Source organism: Pavona decussata, unplaced genomic scaffold (assembly GCF_977016875.1).
Source record: "Pavona decussata unplaced genomic scaffold, jaPavDecu1.1 SCAFFOLD_339, whole genome shotgun sequence".
NCBI classification, from domain to species: Eukaryota; Metazoa; Cnidaria; class Anthozoa; order Scleractinia; family Agariciidae; genus Pavona; species Pavona decussata.
Genome location: NW_028145727.1, coordinates 398837 through 415477, shown reverse-complemented (window position 1 = coordinate 415477; position 16641 = coordinate 398837). Strand labels below are relative to the sequence as shown.

The 16641-nt window shown below is 40.0% G+C and overlaps 3 protein-coding genes across 3 annotated transcripts in view; all 3 read left to right on the top strand.

Annotated features, from left to right (window-relative positions):
* LOC146453282 (adenosine receptor A2b-like) overlaps positions 1-11964 on the top strand; it is a 30729-nt gene extending 18765 nt beyond the window's left edge. Inside the window, exon 2 of the mRNA XM_085096796.1 lies at positions 10083-11964. Within this exon, the coding sequence (XP_084952922.1) occupies positions 10130-11122 (993 nt within the window). The 5' untranslated portion in view covers positions 10083-10129 and the 3' untranslated portion in view covers positions 11123-11964. The remainder of the gene's footprint in view (positions 1-10082) is intronic.
* On the top strand, positions 5813-10039 carry LOC146453283 (uncharacterized). The gene is made up of 2 exons (XM_085096822.1): positions 5813-7623; positions 9979-10039. Exons 1-2 carry the CDS (start codon positions 5813-5815, stop codon positions 10037-10039), a joined length of 1872 nt encoding a protein of 623 aa, XP_084952948.1.
* Positions 11965-12509: 545 nt separating the features above from the next.
* On the top strand, positions 12510-15460 carry LOC146453281 (melanocyte-stimulating hormone receptor-like). Its single transcript, XM_085096821.1, has one exon. It carries the CDS (start codon positions 12510-12512, stop codon positions 13500-13502), a length of 993 nt encoding a protein of 330 aa, XP_084952947.1. The 3' UTR covers positions 13503-15460.
* The last annotated feature ends 1181 nt before the right edge of the window (positions 15461-16641 follow it).

Here is a 16641-nt window from a genome sequence, read left to right as displayed (position 1 = left end):
AATTCCATTGCGATAACGTAAGCTTCTCAATGACCTCTTTTCTGTCTACAATCGTCGTCTAAGACTGTCAAAGAAAGCACGATTCCTTCGCCAGGAACTCTCCAATTTCCACCGTTTTAGATGTCGAGTGCTTCTTAGAAGTTATTCTTTCGATTCACCGCTTCAAAATGGTGAAATTTCCGTTTGAAAAGGGCACACTTGAGTCCACAACATGTTAACAATATCGCGCCACAAATTTAATCCGTTTTTGATAAATATATCAAATGATGCGTTGACGTCACACAGGTAGGGCTGAGTGGGTCCCCTCCCTCGCAATATAAGCGACAAGAATGGATTTTGATTGGCCTGCTTTTGTTGAAGACAATCAGAACAATACATCCCGAGTAGGAGAGGGGAGAGTTTAATGAATAAATTAATATACAGATTTGTGGCTACGAGGAACAAGATGCCTGCTATACTGGCATTACGCGAGATGCTGGGGCTGATTCATTTATTCCAACTGTATGCTTCGCCGATTGATAAAACTATCCTTGCTAATGGAATAGTTTGAGTCACGACGATCGCGTTACGTTGTTTCCCTTGCGTTACGCTACTCAGGGTTTCAAGGGAAATTGCGGGAATTCCATTGCGATAACGTAAGCTTCTCAATGACCTCTTTTCAGTCTCGCGTGGTGGTCTAAGACTGTCAAACAAAGCACGATTCCTTCGCCAGGAACTTACCAATTTCCACCGTTTTGAATGTCGGGTGCTTCTTAGAAGTTATTCTTTCGATTTGCCGCTTCAAAATGGTGAAATTTCCGTTTGAAAAGGGCACACTTGAGTCCACAACATGTTAACAATATGGCGACAAATTTAATCTGTTTTTAATAAATAGATCAAATGATGCGTTGACGTCACACAGGTAGGGGTGAGTGGGTCCCCTCCCTCGCGATGTAAGCGACAAGAATGGATTTTGATTGGCCTGCTTCTGTTGAAGACAATCAGAACAATACATCCCGAGTAGGAGAGGGGAGAGTTTAATGAATAAATTAATATACAGATTTGTGGCTACGAGGAACAAGATGCCTGCTATACTGGCATTACGCGAGATGCTGGGGCTGATTCATTTATTCCAACTGTATGCTTCGCCGATTGATAAAACTATCCTTGCTAATGGAATAGTTTGAGTCACGACGATCGCGTTACGTTGTTTCCCTTGCGTTACGCTACTCAGGGTTTCAAGGGAAATTGCGGGAATTCCATTGCGATAACGTAAGCTTCTCAATGACCTCTTTTCAGTCTCGCGTGGTGGTCTAAGACTGTCAAACAAAGCACGATTCCTTCGCCAGGAACTTACCAATTTCCACCGTTTTGAATGTCGGGTGCTTCTTAGAAGTTATTCTTTCGATTTGCCGCTTCAAAATGGTGAAATTTCCGTTTGAAAACGGCACACTTGAGTCCACAACATGTTAACAATATGGCGACAAATTTAATCTGTTTTTAATAAATAGATCAAATGATGCGTTGACGTCACACAGGTAGGGGTGAGTGGGTCCCCTCCCTCGCGATGTAAGCGACAAGAATGGATTTTGATTGGCCTGCTTCTGTTGAAGACAATCAGAACAATACATCCCGAGTAGGAGAGGGGAGAGTTTAATGAATAAATTAATATACAGATTTGTGGCTACGAGGAACAAGATGCCTGCTATACTGGCATTACGCGAGATGCTGGGGCTGATTCATTTATTCCAACTGTATGCTTCGCCGATTGATAAAACTATCCTTGCTAATGGAATAGTTTGAGTCACGGCGATCGCGTTACGTTATTTACCTTGTGTTACGCGACTCAGACTATTACCGGAAATGTGTGAAATTCCATTACGATAATGTAAGCTTTTCAATGACCTCTTTTTAGTCTCGCGTCGTGGTCTAAGACTGTCAAACAAAGCACGATTCCTTCGCCAGGAACTCACCGATTTCCACCGTTTTAAATGTCGGGTATTTCTTAAAAGTTATTCTTTTGATTCACGGCTTCAAAATGGTGAAATTTCCGTTTGAAAACGGCACACTTGAGTCCAGAACATGTTAACAATATGGCGACAAATTTAATCTGTTTTTAATAAATAGATCAAATGATGTGTTGACGTCACACCGGTAGGGTTGAGTGGGTCCCCTCCCTCGCGATTAAAGCGACAAGAATGGATGTTAATTGGCCTGCTGTTGTTGAAGACAATGAGAACATTACATCCCGAGTAGGAGAGGGGAGAGTTTAATGAATAAATTAATGTACCGATTTGTGACTACGAGGAAGAAAAAAAAACAAGATGCCTGCTTTACTGGCATTACGCGTGATGCTGGGGCTGATTCATTTTTTCCAACTGTATGCTTCGCCGATTGATAAAACTATCCTTGCTAATGGAATAGTTTGAGTCACGACGATCGCGTTACGTTGTTTTCCTTGTGTTACGCGACTCAGACTTTCACCGGAAATGTGTGGAATTCCATTACGATAACGTAAGCTTCTCAATGACCTCTTTTTAGTCTCGCGTCGTGGTCAAGGACTGTCAAACAAAGCACGATTCCTTCGCCATGAACTCACCAATTTCCACCGTTTTAAATGTCGAGTGCTTCTTAGAAGTTATTCTTTCGATTTGCCGCTTCAAAATGGTGAAATTTCCGTTTGAAAACGGCACACTTGAGTCCAGAACATGTTATAAACAATATGGCCCCAAATTTAATCCGTTTTTAATAAATAGATCAAATGATGCGTTGACGTCACACAGGTAGGGGTGAGTGGGTCCCCTCCCTCGCGATGTAAGCGACAAGAATGGATTTCGATTGGCCTGCTTCTGTTGAAGACAATCAGAACAATACACCCCGAGTAGGAGAGGGGTGAGTTTAATGAACAAGATGCCTATACTGGCATATACGCAAGATACTGCGGCTGATTCATTTATTCCAACTGTATGTTTCGCCGATTGATAAAACTATCATTGCTAATGGAATATTTTGAGTCACGAAGATCGCGTTATGTTGTTTCCCGTGTGTTACGCTACAGAGGATCTCACCGGAAATCTCGAAAATTCCATTAGGATAACGTAAGCTTCTCAATGACCTCTTTTCTGTCTCCCATCGTGGCTCGAGACTGTCAAACAAAGCACGATTCCTTCGCCAGGAACTCTCCAATTTCCACCGTTTAGGATGTCGAGTGCTTCTTAGAAGATATTCTTTCGATTTACCGATTCAAAATGGTGAAATTTCCGTTTGAAAACGGCACATTTGAGTCCACAACATGTCCACAACATATGGCGCCACAAATTTAATCCGTTTTTAATAAATATATCAAATGATGCGTTGACGTCATACAGGTAGGGGTGAGTGGGTCCCCTCCCTCGCGATATAAGCGACAAGAATGGATTTTGATTGGCCTGCTTTTGTTGAAGACAATCAGAACAATACATCCCGAGTAGGAGAGGGGAGAGTTTAATGAATAAATTAATGTACCGATTTGTGACTACGACGAAGAAAAAGAAATCGTCCCGTTTTTAGACACGGTATGCCCCCTCAGGGCATCCCGCGTAAAAAACAAGATGCCTGCTATACTGGCATTACGCGTGATGCTAGGGCTGATTCATTTATTCCAACTGTATGCTTCGCCGATTGATAAAACTATCCTTGCTAATGGAATAGTTTGAGTCGCGACGATCGCGTTACGTTGTTTTCCGTGTGTTACGCGACTCAGACTATCAGCGGAAATTTGTCAAATTCCATTACGATAACGTAAGCTTCTCAATGACCTCTTTTCTGTCTCGCGTCGTGGCCTGACTGTCAAACAAAGCACGATTCCTTCACTAAGAACTCACCAATTTCCACCGTTTTACGTGTCGGGTGCTTCTTAGAAGTTATTCCTTCGATTTACCGCTTCAAAATGGTCAAATTTCCCTTTGAAAACGGCACACTTGAGTCCAGAACATGTTAACACAATATGGCGCGACTTAATCCGTCTTTAATAAATATATCAAATGATGCATTGACGTCACACAGGTAGGGGTGAGTGGGTCCCCTCCCTCGCAATATAAGCGACAAGAATGGAGTTTGATTGGCCTGCTGTTGTTGAAGACAATCAGAACAATACATCCCGAGTAGGAGAGGGGAGAGTTTAATGAACAAGATGCCTGCTACACTGGCATTACGCGTGATGCTGGGGCTGATTCATTTATTCCAACTGTATGCTTCGCCGATTGATAAAACTATCCTTGCTAATGGAATAGTTTGAGTCACGACGATCGCGTTACGTTGTTTCCCAAGTTGTGTTACGCTACTCAGGGTTTCAAGGGAAATTGCGGGAATTCCATTGCGATAACGTAAGCTTCTCAATGACCTTTTTCTGTCTGCAATCGTGGTCTAAGACTGTCAAGCAAAGCACGATTCCTTCGCCAGGAACTCACCAATTTCCACCGTTTTAGATGTCGAGTGCTTCTTAGAAGTTATTCTTTCGATTTACCGCTTCAAAATGGTGAAATTTCCGTTTGAAAACGGCACACTTGAGTCCAGAACAAGTTAACAATATGGCGACACAAGTTTAATCCAGTGTTAACAAGATGCCTGCTACACTGGCATTACGCGTGATGCTGGGGCTGATTCATTTATTCCAACTGTATGCTTTGCCGATTGATAAAACTATCCTTGCTAATGGAATAGTTTGAGTCACGACGATCGCGTTACGTTGTTTTCCGTGTGTTACGCGACTCAGACTATCAGCGGAAATTTGTCAAATTCCATTACGATAACGTAAGCTTCTCAATGACCTCTTTTCTGTCTCGCGTCGTGGCCTAAGACTGTCAAACAAAGCACGATTCCTTCACTAAGAACTCACCAATTTCCACCGTTTTACGTGTCGGGTGCTTCTTAGAAGTTATTCTTTCGATTTACCGCTTCAAAATGGTGAAATTTCCCTTTGAAAACGGCACACTTGAGTCCAGAACATGTTAAAACAATATGGCGCGACTTAATCCGTCTTTAATAAATATATCAAATGATGCATTGACGTCACACAGGTAAGGGTGAGTGGGTCCCCTCCCTCGCGATATAAGCGACAAGAATGGATTTTGATTGGCCTGCTGTTGTTGAAGACAATCAGAACAATACATCCCGAGTAGGAGAGGGGAGAGTTTAATGAATAAATTAATGTACCGATTTGTAGCTACGAGGAAGAAAAAAAAAAAAAAGAAAAAAAAGAAATCGACCCGTTTTTAGACACGGTATGCCCCCTAAGGGCATCCCGCGTAATTAAATGATGCTTTGACGTCACACAGGTAGGGGCGAGTGGGTCCTCTCCCTCCCAATATAAGCGACAAGAATGGATTTTGATTGGCTTGCTTTTGTTGAAGACAATCAGGACAATACATCCCGAGTAGGAGAGGGGAGAGTTTAATGAATAAATTAATGTACCGATTTGTGCATACGACGAAGAAAAAAAAAAAAAGAAATCGACCCGTTTTTAGACACGGTATGCCCCTTCAGGGCATCCCGCGTAATAAATTAATGTACCGATTTGTGACTACGAGGAAGAAAAAAAAGAAATCGACCCGTTTTTAGACACGGTATGCCCCTTCAGGGCATCCCGCGTAAAAAGAAATCGACCCGTTTTTAGACACGGTATGCCCCCTCAGGGCATCCCGCGTAAAAAGAAATCGTCCCGTTTTTAGACACGGTATGCCCCCTCAGGGCATCCCGCGTAACACGCAGAGTTCGCCGATCTAACTCTTTTTCTAGAAATAAAACACCAATTCGCCTTGACACATCCACCGTTATTAACCTCTCAAACGTCACAATGACTGACGATGAAATACTTCTTTTGTCAAGAGGTCTAACCTTTTGTCCGACCCCTAGACACATCGACTGGGCTCAGGTTAAAGCTGACATCAATGATTTTTCAAGACGTCCGCGATTGAAAGAGTATTTCTACAACGAAGAGAAGACACAAGAATTAACACTTAATCCATTCCGCCTCAAAAGTACTTGGTGTCCTCCGTCAGACCGTGATCGAATTCTCAACATTTATATCGACACCCTAAAAACAGACATTATGAACGCCAAACCAACACGCATCCGTGACAACTTAACCCGCAGAGAACGTCACGCCCTTAAAAAACTACAACGACGAACGGACATCATCATCAAACCTGCTGATAAAGGATCTGGTACTGTGGTGATGGACAGACAAGACTATTTAAACGAATGCTACAGACAATTAAACAATCAACAGTTCTACAAGAAAGTCAACGAAGATCCTACCGAAGGTATCAACAAAAGGGTACGTTTCTACCTCAAAAGGCTTCTTTCTAAGGGCATTATAGACAAAGAAACTCACAACTACTTAACCCCTCAAGATTCTAAAGCTGGTCGTTTTTATATCCTACCTAAAATCCACAAAGCCGGAAATCCAGGTCGACCCATTGTCTCTGCAAATGGGCATCCTACTGGAAAGATATCGGAATTCGTTAGTTTCCATCTTAATCCTTTGGTGCAGTCACTTCCATCGTATGTAAAGAACACCACCCACCTGTTAAACAAACTTAAAGATATCGACGCCCTCCCCAGCAATGCCATACTTGTTACCCTTGATGTATCATCTCTATACACGAACATCCCTACTAACGAAGGAATCAACGCATGTAATATAGCTCTTGGCCAACGAACTGATAAATCCGTCCCTACGGAATCTATCTGCGACCTTCTAAGAATGATTCTGACTATGAAAAACTTTGTCTTCAACGACGAACATTTTATACAACAACATGGTACGGCCATGGGGACCAGAATGGCACCTGCTTACGCAAACCTGTTTATGGGGGAATTTGAGAGAAAAGCACTAAAGGATTACGCTGATCAACCGTTTCTCTGGCTCCGGTACATAGATGACATTCTGATGGTCTGGACACACGGAGAAGAAAAGCTAGACAACTTCATCACATACCTCAACAACATCCACCCTACTATTAAGTTCACTAGTGAACGATCTACAACTTCTATTCCTTTCCTGGACGTTAATATTCAACTCGAAAATGGAAAAATCGAAACCGATCTCTATTACAAGCCTACAGACAAACACCAGTATTTACTCCATTCCTCAAGTCATCCTTATCATACAAAAAAAGCCATCCCTTACAGCCTAGCTCTCCGTTTACGTCCGATTTGCTCCAAAGACGAATTATTCGAACATCGATCAGCAGAATTGCTCTCATATTTAACAAAACGAGGCTATAAAGACCGTTTTGTGAAAGAACAAATCTTAAGAGCCAAACAGATACCCAGAAGTGAGACATTACAGGAACATAATCATGATAAAGATAAATCCAACACCCCAGTCCCCTTCACCATCACTTATAACCCAGCACTACCTAATATCCACGAAATACTTCACAGGAAACAACCTATTCTCAACTCCACAGATCGCCTTCAAAAAATATTCAAAGATAAACCATTCATCGCTTACCGTCGTTCACCAAACCTTCGCGACCTTTTGGTTCGAGCAAAACTAAAGAACCCTAACACGACACCCAAGCTCACCTCTGGCACTTTCCGCTGCAACTCCACTCATGGATGTCTCACTTGCCCTTACATTGACGATGCAAGAACTTCGTACACTTTTAGCAACACCGGCGAAACAAGACAAATAAAACAACATATAACCTGTAATTCTACTAATCTTACATATATGATTGAATGTAAAAAATGTAAAAAACAGTATATAGGGGAAACCAAACGCACGATCCGTGAAAGGTTCACAGAACACAGACAAGCGACAAACAACCCACATCACGCCAACTCCACAGCAGCAGTCCCTACACACTTCAACTTACCAGGTCACTCTTCTGCGGACATGCGACTTGTCCCTCTCGAACTACAACCCACCATCAATGCCTCCCGCCGTAAGGCACGCGAGGCTTTCCTAATTCATAGAGGGAAAACGTTATCTCCAGAAGGCATTAACAGGAAAAACGAACGCTGAACCTTGATTATACACTTCTATATTTTTGTTATCTCATATTTACAAGTACGCTGCCTTCATGTCATGTATTAGCCAATCATTTTTTTGCATGTATTTTTTCAAATTTTAATTTTAGGAGCCGTTAGTATATTTTTGTTATCTCATATTTACAAGTACGCTGTCATCATATCATGTGTTAGCCAATCGTGTTTTTCCATGTATTTTTCAAACTTTAATTTAAGGAGCCGTTATTATATTTTCCTTCAGTATAGCTCTGGCCCTGAGGAAGACTAATTCTATTAGTCGACATATTGGCCACTAATAAATCTGCCCTTTGCCGTAGTGCCAGCCTTGCATTCAGTTTTGTATCTTCTGGGCAATAATAGGATCATTGTAAATGCGATGGGCGCGGGCAGCGTCACTTTGGTGTTAGTAAGTAAAAAACTGCGGGATGCCAAAAAATATATATGAATTCTATTGGGCTTAGGATAGAAGGACAAACATGAGTTATACAACTGGGCTAAAACAAAACGGATACTAGTAATCACGTGTTTGATTTTCCATACTGATGGCATTTTTATAGTATTTTTGAAAGTATTCTAAAAGCATTTTTCGGCGATTTAAATTTGTTATCATCCATATTATGACTACAATTGTATGGACAGATCATTGGTCATTTTTCTTTGGTTACCTTAATTACTTTGTCCATGTGGGCGCTTAAAACACAACCAGTAACCCCTTAGTTGTAGACAACTAAACTCTGAAAACTAAATTACATTGTGCGCAGAACTATAATTAAGTTTTTTTTTTTTTCTTTTTTTTTTTTTTACTGCAATTAAGTTAAGCGAAATATGAGATGACTCATCTAAGAGATCGCCTCCGACGCAAGGTTCGATATTGTTCGAGTTATACAACTGGGGCTAAAACAAAACGGATACTAGTAATCACGTGCTCAATTTTCTACACCGATAGCATTTTTTTAGTATTTTTGAAAGTATTCTAAAAACTTTTTTTACGGCGATTTAAATTTGTTATCATCCATTATGACCACAATTGTATGGATGGATCATTGGTCATTTTTCTTTGGTTACCTTACTTTGTCCCTGTGGGCGCTTTAAACGCAACCAGTAACCCTTTGGTTGTAGACAACTAGACTCTGAAAACGTAATTACATTGTGCGCAGAACTGCAATTAAATTAAGCAAAATATGAAATGACTCATCTAAGAGATTGCCTCCGACGCAACGTTCGATGTTGTTCGACAAGACGTTCCTCAGTAATTTTTTGGCTGGAAGTTAAAGCCATATCTATGCCAACGCAACATGCAAGAATTTTGCTATCATTTGACAGAATCAGTGGGCGATATTGTGTTCTTTCAGTCACCCTTTGAATTACGTAAGTTCATTAACAAGTCCAACACAGAAGGCTCTAATTTTGTGACGTCATCCATATTCATTAAACACAGCTGAACAAACGAGGGTATAGAAATACCTTTTCTTCATATAAGATGGCATCTCACACGCAATTTTAAAATTTTACTTGGCATCATGGCCAATCAAGACCTGGTGCTATTTTTGTAAGATAAAATATTCCCTTTATTGAAAGCCCAAGTAATTGTTGGTGTTCACTTTTCGGTTATTTTTCTACAAAATAGAACCATGAAAGAGGTGTCATTATGTTGATTATGGCGCCCCTGGGTTTTGTAAAAACAAGACTTTATAAAAGACCAAATTCTCCAAACAAGTATCGTAAAATCACGCCAAGAAAATGTCAAAGAGGAGTCCCTTGTCGATGGTCTTGAGAGCCAAAAGTGGATAAAGAGTTGAAAGCATTAATAGATACAGTTAGTTTGCAATCGTCGCAAATTAGCCAAGCGTCGCTTAGACTAACAACAATTTTAATTTCAGCAAGATTTCATGAAATGAAGTCGGCAGGCTTTTATGGCAAAACCACTGAATATTAATATTTTGTTAGTTAATGTGTCGTCCGTCGTAAATGGTCTTTTAGGAATAAGTTGTTGCATATAAGATGTGGTAACACTGTGGTCGGTGACTGGATGATATTCTGAGAGCTTTCTAAGTTTTAATATATACGGAAAACTCAATAGACAGCTGTTATTTCGGTTTCATTGGAGTCTGAATCAATTACTGAAACGGAGATGCAAGTGGATTTAAACAGCTTCCCAGCGAAAAATTCAACCGATCCATCCATTTATCTGCAAAAAGAAGCATGTTTCCTGTTCGATGTGAATTTTAACTCAACGCAATATCTCTACGTTACCCACATTTTGACTGCGATCGTGAATGTGGTGCTCGCCTTAACGGCCATCACTGGAAATGCAGTTGTGATTTTCACCGTGTGGAAATCCCCAGCACTCCATTCGCCCTCAAATGTCTTGGTCTGCTGTCTTGCCATCAGCGATTTGGCAGTTGGATTGCTAACACAGCCATGCTTCGTAATTCACAAGATCGGTGAGATTTTGCATCGCTTAGAGATGTACTGCGTTACCAGGATGGTTGTTGAATGCCTTGCAAATATAACTTCGGGTGCGTCTGTCTTCACCATGGCTGGAGCTACCATTGAAAGGTGTCTTGCGCTGTTCTTCCATTTGCGCTACGACGAATTCGTCACTGTACGGCGTGTTCTGTTCTCGGTAGCGTGTTTTTGGATCTTCCTCATCGCTATGGCTCTGTTTCGAGTGTTTCTCATTCGCCCGGAAGTTTACAACACTATTTTTGTAACAGTACTCGCGTTGTGTTTGTTATCAACATATTTAGCGTATGCCAACATCTTGCGCTGCGTTCGACAGCATGAGCGACGAATAGGCACTGAAGTTATATTTATGAGATCGAAAATAGGAGAAAAGGCAACTCCCTTAAGGAACATTCTACGTTACAAGAAATCAACAATCAATATGATAATTATTGTTGGTGTCTTTACAGCATGTTTTCTGCCGTTACTGTGTGTTAAATTAGCACACAAAGTCTGGGGCTACACAGTTCCTGTGAAAACAGTCTATGTAGTTGCTTCAACGATTGCCTTTTTGAACAGCTCATTAAACCCTCTTGTCTACTTTTGGCGGATAAAAACTTTGAGGCATGCGGTGAAGACAGTGTTTAAAGACAGACTGTGCAAAAGCAGGAGACAATGATTTATTCTCTTGGGAAAAAAGAATTTTTAAACCAGTTTTGACTACCAGATTGTCTTGAAAACGTTTTACTCAAAGTTTTACCCAAAGTTCGTCTCGGGATTTTATCCTCAACCCAGCACTTAGAACCCTCTGACACGTAACAAGGTTTGAAACTTTGGGTTGCGGTAAGAGATGGTAGCGAAAACCAAACTTAATTATTAAGTTTTGTAAAATGAAAGTATAAATAACTAAGTGTCAGAAGTTCACCACACTTTTGCATTTAATTTATCCGGCACTGATTATCATTCAAAGACGCTTAACTTCTTAGCCACCAGGGCCCAGTTGTTCCAAGCCTAATTAAGCTAATCCTGGGTTAACGTGAACTTTGATTCGAGTATATTTACTAATCTATAAGGGTTCCTTCAAAAGATTTTTGTCCCTAAGTTTTACCTTAGACTTTTCTTTACCATTAGCTTAATATGAGCCTTAAAAATCATTTTTAATGAGCGAGACAACAACCCTCGGTTAACTTTTAATCGTGGATTAGCGTTAATCCGCTTTCGAACAACCCGGCCCAGTTGTCTACTCGGCATTTCTCTGAAAGACTGTACTTAAGGGCTTCCTTATTTGATGTGACTTGTTCCCTAAGCTTCTGTGGTGTCGTACCTTGGTATGGAACCAAATTTGTTTTTAAATTAAGGTTTATGAAGAGATATTGGAGGTCAGTTCGAAACTTCACTGAGAAGTTTCGATCACGAATTATGTTATTCAATGCTTGGTTGAATATCTACATATTTATACGATAAGCTCGGATATTCGACTGCTACTTTGATGTGTGATGAATAATTAATCATGTTTGCAGAATAAAGAGCTGTCACAGAAAAGAGTGTTGGAGTGGCTCTCTTTCCCAAAGACGTCCTCTAACACTTGTAACACTTACCCTTATGTTGATTATGGCGCCCCTTGGATTGTAAAATCGAGACTTAATAAAAGACCAAATTTGCCGAAGAAGTATCGTAAAATTACGCCAAGTCCCTTGTAGATGATCTTGAGAGCCAAAAGAGGATAAAGAGTTGAAAGCATTAATAAATACAGTTAGTTTACAATCGTCGCAAATTAGCCAGGCGGTGTTACATTGGAATCAATTTTAATTTCAGCAAGATTAAATCAGTAGGCAGGCTTTTCGATGGGAAAACCACTGAATATTAATATTTTATTAGTTAATGTGTCTTCCGTCGCAAATGGCCTTTTAGGAATAATTTGTTGCATATAAGGTGCGGTCACACTGTGGTCGGTGACTGGATGATATTCTGAGAGCTTTCCAAGTTTTAATATATACGGGAAATTAAATATACAGATGTTATAAGATTTCGGTTTCATTGGAGTCTGAATCAATTACTGAAACGATATGCAGGTGGATTTAAACATTTTTCCAGCGAAAAATTCAACCGATCCATCCATTTATCTGCAAAAAGAAGCATGTTTCCTGTTCGATGTGAATTTTAACTCAACGCAATATCTCTACGTTACCCACATTTTGACTGCGATTGTGAATGTGGTGCTCGCCTTAACGGCCATCACTGGAAATGCAGTTGTGATTTTCACCGTGCGGAAATCCTCAGCACTCCATTCGCCCTCAAATGTCTTGGTCTGCTGTCTTGCCATCAGCGATTTGGCAGTTGGATTGCTAACACAGCCATGCTTCGTAATTCACAAGATCGGTGAGATTTTGCATCGCTTAGAGATGTACTGCGTTACCAGGATGGTTGTTGAATGCCTTGCAAATATAACTTCGGGTGCGTCTGTCTTCACCATGGCTGGAGCTACCATTGAAAGGTGTCTTGCGCTGTTCTTCCATTTGCGCTACGACGAATTCGTCACTGTACGGCGCGTTCTGTTCGCGGTAGCGTGTTTTTGGATCTTCCTTATCACTTTGGCACTGTTTCGAGTGTTTCTCATTCGCCCGGAAGTTTACAACACTATTTTTGTAACAGTACTCTCGTTGTGTTTGTTATCAACTTTTTTAGCGTATGCCAACATCTTGCGCTGCGTTCGACAGCATGAGCGACGAATAGGCACTGAAGTTATATTTATGAGATCGAAAATAGGAGAAAAGGCAACTCCCTTAAGGAACATTCTACGTTACAAGAAATCAACAATCAATATGATAATTATTGTTGGTGTTTTTACAGCATGTTTTCTGCCGTTACTATGTGTTAAATTAACACACAAAGTCTGGGGCTACACAGTTCTTGTGAAAACAGCCTATGTAGTTGCTTCAACGATTGCCTTTTTGAACAGCTCATTAAACCCTCTTGTCTACTTTTGGCGGATAAAAACTTTGAGGCATGCGGTGAAGACAGTGTTTAAAGACAGACTGTGCAAAAGCAGGAGACAATGAATTGTTCTCTTTGGGAAAAAAGAATTTTTAAACCAGTTTGACTACCAGATTGTCTTGAAAACGTTTTACTCAAAGTTATACCCAAAGTTCGTCTCGGGATTTTATCCTCAACCCAGCACTTAGAACCCTTTGACACGTGTCAAGGTTTGAAACTTAGGGTTGCAGCAAGAGATGGTAGCGAAAACCAAACTTAATTATTAAGTTTTGTAAAATGAAAGCATAAATAACTAAGTGTCAGAAGTTCACCACACTTTTGCGTTTTATTTATCCGGCACTGATCATCATTTACAGACGCTTAACTTCTTAATTAGCCACCAGTTGTCTACTCGGCATTTCTCTGAGAGACCGTATTTGAGGGCTGCCTTATTTGATGTGACTTGTTCCCTAAGCTTCTGTGGTGTCGTACCTTGGTATGGAACCAAATTTGTTTTTAAATTAAGGTTTATGAAGAGATATTGGAGGTCAGTTCGAAACTTTACTGAGAAGTTTCGATCACGAATTAGGTTATTCAATGCTTTAAATTTAGTTGAATATCGACATATTTATACGATAAGCTCGGATATTCGACTGGTACTTTGATGTGTGATGGCACTTGTCAAAATAATTGATCATGTTTGGAAAGTGCGAACTACAGTTGAACCGATGGAGCCAAGTGTCCGTGGATATGACAGCATTAAGTGCAATTTAAGGCAAAATTGTCTCAGACTCGTATTTAAGGTTAATTGATTATTAATCAGTTGACACTCCTTGTTAGAGCTAACGTTGTAAACAAAAAACTGTTAATGGCTGAACTGCGCAAGCATACTTCGTTTGACAGGTGTTAAACGATGGATGATAGGCGTTACCTTGACAGGTTGGTTCTGGTCAGGATAAAAAGGGATGAACGAGAGTTTTCAGGAGAGTCAGAGATTGTTGAGAAGATGAACAGTACAGAATAAAGAACTGTCACAGAAAAGTGTTGGAGTGGCTCTCTTTCCTCAAGAAGTCCTCTAACACTTGTAACACTTACCCTCATCCATATGATCCTTGATAGAAAATGACTGCAACAGACATGATTAGACCTAGCTACCTATTGAAGAAGAATTTTTTTCCATATTTCTATCTATAAGTATTAAGACATAACACAATGTTTTACGGAAAGGAATGTACTGTTCAACTTCAAAAATCTCTTACAATATTCTTAAAGGGGCAGTGTCACCGATTAAATCGATGGAAATGTTAAAGTAATGTTTCAGTATTGTTAACAATTGTTAGAAGATAAAAATTACTGATGATGAAAAGTGTTTGCATATATTGTTTTAGAACTTGAAAGATTGTAACAGTTGCTTGTTTTAGTGTTGGGAATTTAAAACTATACCACAATTTATTATGAGTATTCGGAAAATATTGAAAAATAAGGGAAACTTCCGTTTTCTGGTAAGATTTCCCCTGCTGATATAGAAAAATTAGTGTTCTCCCCACTGTGAGAAAATAGCTCTGTTTAAGCTCATAGTTTGCCTACTATTTGTACTTTGTAGTTGTACTTTATCTGTTTATAGTTATCATCAACGTATACTTTCTCCTATCATGAATTAGGTGTGAAACATCTCCGCGGCAACTCGCCTTTAAGGGCCTTTTCAATAAAGTGTGTTTCCGTAACTAACAATGGTTTGTTTGGCGTGAAACAGGTGTTTTATCACTACAAGCAACCCGTCCTTTTTAACAATTAAGTATGTTTGAAATGGTTTTCGTAAACAACTTCGTTCTTCTACGTGAATGTCCTGGAAATGTCCTTTCTCTCGCATTTTCAATCATTCTTGGTCTATTTCCACGCGATTTAAATCGAATTCACGGTTGTTAGTAGTTTCGTTTAATTTGACATAGTGTTTTAATCATCATGGGTGTAACACCTTTGAGCTAAGGTGGCTTTCAGAGAGAGATTAAGTTTTGTTGTGCAATCTCCGTACTGAATTTTTTATTAGAACCACCTTCTACACAACAGTAATTTATGGAAAAGTCCGTCCCTTCTCTAAATATAATGTTTGCCTTGTTGTTATGTAATAACCTTTAACGTTATTTTCTTCGAAAGTTTATCGTTATTAAAGTATAGTTTTAACTCTGCAAAGTGTTCTTTACAACTTTTATATTCCTCATCTCGTTTAAATTGATTTCTTGATTTACTTTTAACGAACCCTCACAAGAATCTTCAGTTTTAAAGGAGGTGAGGTTTCTTGGAGGAAGAAGAAGAAGAAGAAGAATTTGACCAGATCTGAACCAGAATTGTACAAGAATCTAAACGAAAAGTCGTAGGGCTAATGTTGTAAACAAAAATATGTTAATGACGGAACCGCGCAAATGTACTTCGCTTGACAGGTGTTAGATGATGGGTGATAGGTGTTTCCTTTTCTGGTCAGAAAAAAAAGAGATGAACAACAGTTTTCAGTCAGAGAGTTGCAGATTGTAGTACAAAGAACGAAAGAGTGTTGGAGTGGCACTCTTACGGAATGTAATGTATTCACGAACGGATGCTTTCCCTTGTACAGATAAGGTCCACGTATGGAAACACGTACAGAAATGGTTTGCCAGGTAAAGATTCAGATTGAACCACGTACGGATTGGCTGTAGTACAGCCGGCATACGGCATACGAACATTGTCGAGCATCATCCGAAGATTTCCGAAGAACAGTTTCGAGTGATTCCAATCTCTTTCGAGACTTTACGAACACTGCTCATCACCCCGAGGCCTCATATTCAATTTCCTCGTTGGGTGATAAGGTCTCAGTCCAGAACACGTTTCGTTATTAATACCAACCAGATACAGGTACTGTCCTTTAATACACGACCCTTCTTTTCCAAGAGCATGGGCCAGTTATTTGAATAGAGTCTAACTTAGAGCGCGGCTTAAGACAATCAGTGGGCTTCCAAATCTGTTCATAAGTGTTTTATTTTAAGTAGATAAAAATTTTTCTAGTCTGGATTCGAGACTTCTTGTCAGCAGCAGACAATGTTTAGATATGACTGTTTGCAAAATTGAAAATAGCTTAGAACGTGGTTTTGTTAAACACCGTCTAAACTGTCTTTTAATAACATACCCCATATGTTTCTTTTGCGCTTCAGTTATATCTTGTATTTGTTGTGTGTACTGGTCACAGCCTCCCTA